The sequence below is a fragment of the Emiliania huxleyi genome, assembly GCF_000372725.1.
Source record: "Emiliania huxleyi CCMP1516 chromosome Unknown EMIHUscaffold_1439, whole genome shotgun sequence".
NCBI classification, from domain to species: Eukaryota; Haptophyta; order Isochrysidales; family Noelaerhabdaceae; genus Emiliania; species Emiliania huxleyi.
In genome coordinates this window covers 1-3,423 of record NW_005201155.1, presented here as the reverse complement: position 1 = coordinate 3,423, position 3,423 = coordinate 1, and the positions used below count along the sequence as shown (strand labels likewise).

At 66.8% G+C, this 3,423-nt stretch overlaps 2 protein-coding genes across 2 annotated transcripts; one reads left to right on the top strand and one right to left on the bottom strand.

The window, feature by feature from the left end:
- Positions 1-306: 306 nt before the first annotated feature.
- EMIHUDRAFT_252741 (hypothetical protein) lies at positions 307-1,460 on the bottom strand (the record flags this gene model as incomplete). Its single annotated transcript, XM_005787276.1, has 3 exons — positions 307-604; positions 697-980; positions 1,173-1,460. 3 exons carry the CDS (start codon positions 1,458-1,460, stop codon positions 307-309), a joined length of 870 nt encoding a protein of 289 aa, XP_005787333.1.
- Positions 1,461-2,999: 1,539 nt separating this feature from the next.
- EMIHUDRAFT_122700 (hypothetical protein) lies at positions 3,000-3,335 on the top strand (the record flags this gene model as incomplete). Its single annotated transcript, XM_005787275.1, has 1 exon — positions 3,000-3,335. A coding segment is annotated over one exon (336 nt), but the record flags the coding sequence as incomplete, so codon positions are not given.
- Positions 3,336-3,423: the final 88 nt, after the last annotated feature.

Below are 3,423 nucleotides of genomic sequence, written 5' to 3'. Positions count from 1 at the left end.
TGAGCGAATGAGAGGTCGCTATCTGTGGGAGATGTGTTATTAGAGACTAGGGCTGCCTATCTCTCACTGAAAGGGACCTCTCATTCGCTCGTCCGCACCCGTCACCGCTCACGGAGTGCTCCGCGTGCCGCACCGTCGGGCCGCGTGCCGCCGGCCGCTCACGTAAGTGTAACGGAACAGTGTTACTACTCCGCAACGTTGAGCTGGATCAAACTGACTAGTGCTCCTGAAAGCCCTCTCTCTGGGCTCTGCCACACAGTAGCAGCTCATGACTAGCAGCTGCTGTGGCTGTATTTGTAGCCATTTTTAACCCTCCCCCGTTCTCGCGCCATACGCCGCGTCCTCGAGCCGCAGCTCGACCAGCCTCTCCGCGCGGACGAAGCCGACCATGATGTACCGCAGCCCGCCCGTGCATGGCACGCTCGCGTGCCGCAGCCCGCCGTAGTGCGAGAGCATCTGCCCGCGCCGCGGCGTGTAGACCGCCGCCTCGCTGCTGAAGGCGTTTGGCGGGAAGCGCGTCCCGCCGCCCTCGAAGTCGGCCGGGTCGGAGAGCAGCACGTTGAACGAGAGGCCGAACCCGTCGTCGTCCACGTGGACCCCGAGCCTAAAAAAGAAATGCGGTTCGAGAAAAAAGAATTAGCTGGTCGTCGTCCACGTGTACCAAATGGCCCGCTCTCGCCGGGCGTGCCGCTGAACTTGAGCAGGAAGGTGTCGTACAGCCAGAGCTCGCGCGCCGGAATTCCAAACTGCGCCTCGAGAGCGGGCAGGATCGTGTGGTCGCACTTTTCGTTGAGCCACGCGAGCAGCCGCGGCTCGTCTGCGACGAGCATGTCGGGCGCGCGCACCGCGTTGGCGACGGTCCCCTCGGGAGCAAAGCGCGGCTGCCGGCAGGCCCAGCCGCCCTTGGCCGCGTTGTGCTCCTCCGCCGTCGCAATCACCCACTCGCACTCCTCCTCGCTCGCAACCTCGGTCAGCCAGACCTCCCCGACCCGCCGCGCCAGCGCGTCAAAGTCGACCGCATCGGTGGCGGAGGTGGCGCCGCCGCCTCTGCTGCTGCCGCCGCGGTCGCCGTATCCGGCGTAGCAGAGCGCCTGGTTGGGCCGCCCGTCGATCGCCTCGGCAGTGCGGAGGCTGGCAAAGGCCTCCTCGAACCGCCCCGCCGCTCGCAGCACCTCGGCGAGCGCCACGTGCGCCTCAGAGTCGAGCGGCTCGATCTGAGTCGCGCGCCGGAGAGCCATGGCGGAGGCGTCGAGCCGACCCTTCCCGTGCAGCAGCGTCCCAAGCTCCCGCCACCCGCCCGAGTCGTTGGGACTGCTGAGCACATCCGCACAGACCCGGAGCGCCGTCGCGTAGCCGCCTCCGCCAAAGCGGCCGTCCTCCGCGAGAGACGGAGACGGGAGCTTGAGGTCGAGGGCGGGGAGCTTGAAGCTGCATGCCGCAGAGAGGAGGGCGTGCAGCATATATGCACGGCTCCACCTTCGCGCGAGCGTGCGATACTGCTATGCACGGCACCTGCGCGCTCGAGCGTGCGATACTCAGAGCCGGCCGCAGTCGCGCATTTACTGAGAATCCACACTTGCGCTGTGGGTTCCGCCCTCCCTGCGGGTAGGTGATCCCAAGACTGCAGCCGAACCCAGGCGTGTCACGCTCCGTGTCACGCTCCCATACCCCCCAGTGTCCTGCTCCCACACCCCCCTACCCGAAGAGACCCCGGCGCCCGCCGGCAAGTGTGCCGGCGGGCATGCCCCCACGCCAATCTGCTCGGCCATACAGTGCCCGCCTTGTCCTCTTGAATGGGTCGTAACGGCTCGACGGTGCTCCCGGACCGAACACCCCCTGAGAGGACGTTCGGTCTGTGAGAGTGGTCGGAGTCCACGCCAGCTTGAAGATACTCCCTTAATGTGGGTAAACCATAGTAGCGTGCACGCTACTATGAACAGAGAAGCCCATAAAAGTCGCCGCTGCAGTCCACGACGAGCCAGCCTGCTGCCGGCTCGCACGGCAGCCTCTTCCTCTCGACCAGCCTCAACTTCCGTACAGTCTAAGAAAAAGAATTTAGGCGCATGACCAGGCGCATGACCAGGCGCATGTATCATGGAACGTCTGGACTACTAATCTCTCGAACCCAGGTCACGCTCAGTGTACTAGAGGCGCCTAAGAGGTGCATGACCAGGCGCACTATGGTTGACCGGCGCAGTCAACCGTACCCGTCCACCGTGGATGCGCTTTCGCCCGCCCTTGGATATCTAGGCAGCAGAGGCGACCCAGGCAACACATCAGAGCACGGCCGGGGGCGCGAGCCGCCATCTTGGACTGTCGTGTGAGGCGAGTATTTGCCACCGGGAGCTCGCCGCCGCCTCTACACCGCCGCCGCCGCCCTCCCGAGGCCAGATAATAGCCCAAGTCGAAGAGTGCGCCCTGCCCTCGGTATCTGGGTGGCAGGCGGGACTAGAGAGGCATGCTTGTGCACGGTTGGGGGTGCGAGCCGCCATCTTGGACTGTGAGGCGAGTATTTGCCACCGGGAGCTCGCCGCCGCCCCTCTACGCCGCTGCCCCCCGCCGCCCTCCCGAGGCCAGATAATAGCCCAAGAGCCAAGTCGAAGAGTGCGCCCCGCCCTCGGTATCTGGGTGGAAGGCGCGGGACTAGAGAGGCACACCAGAGCACGGCCGGGGGCGCGAGCCGCCATCTTGGACTGTGAGGCGAGTATTTGCCACCGGGAGCTCGCCGCCGCCCCTACTCGAGTGCACCGCCGCCGCCGCCCTCCCGAGGCCAGATAATAGCCCAAGTCGAAGAGTGCGCCCTTCCCTCGGTATCTGGGTGGCAGGCGGGACTAGAGAGGCGCGCTGGTGCACGGTTGGGGGCGCGAGTCGCCATCCTGGACTGTGAGGCGAGCATTTGCAGCCGGTCGCCGTCGAGAACTCATACTCGAACGCCGCGCGTTTCTCTCTTACGCGGCGCTTCTTGACAGGCGTCAACCTGATAAGACGGCTGTCACCAGATGCAGGCGACGGCCCCGAAGAAGCGGCCGCGCATGTGCGGCACGCCGGGCTGCGTGCTCGAGGACAACCACCTCGGCCCGCACTCCTCCGACTTTCGCTGCCCTCCGGGCAAAGGGTCTGGCGCTTTCCTCCCCGGTTCGCCGCCGCTTCCGCCCACCGACACCGCACGGGTCTCGTACGATGCCCTCGTCGGCACCTGGTGCAGCAACGAGGACCCGCCGAGGTACTGGTGCCCGGGCGACGAGGCCGCCGGCGCGTGGCGACCGTCCCCGCCGCCGGAGCCGGAGGTGGAGTGCACCGTCTCAAAGGGCCGCGCGCTTGTCGCCGCGCCAAAAGTGCGCGGCACGCAGGGGCGCGGGCCGGAGCGGTTCGTGGCGGAGCCCGCCCCCCCGCCGGCCGTGCTGCACGCGGCCGCCCGGGCGG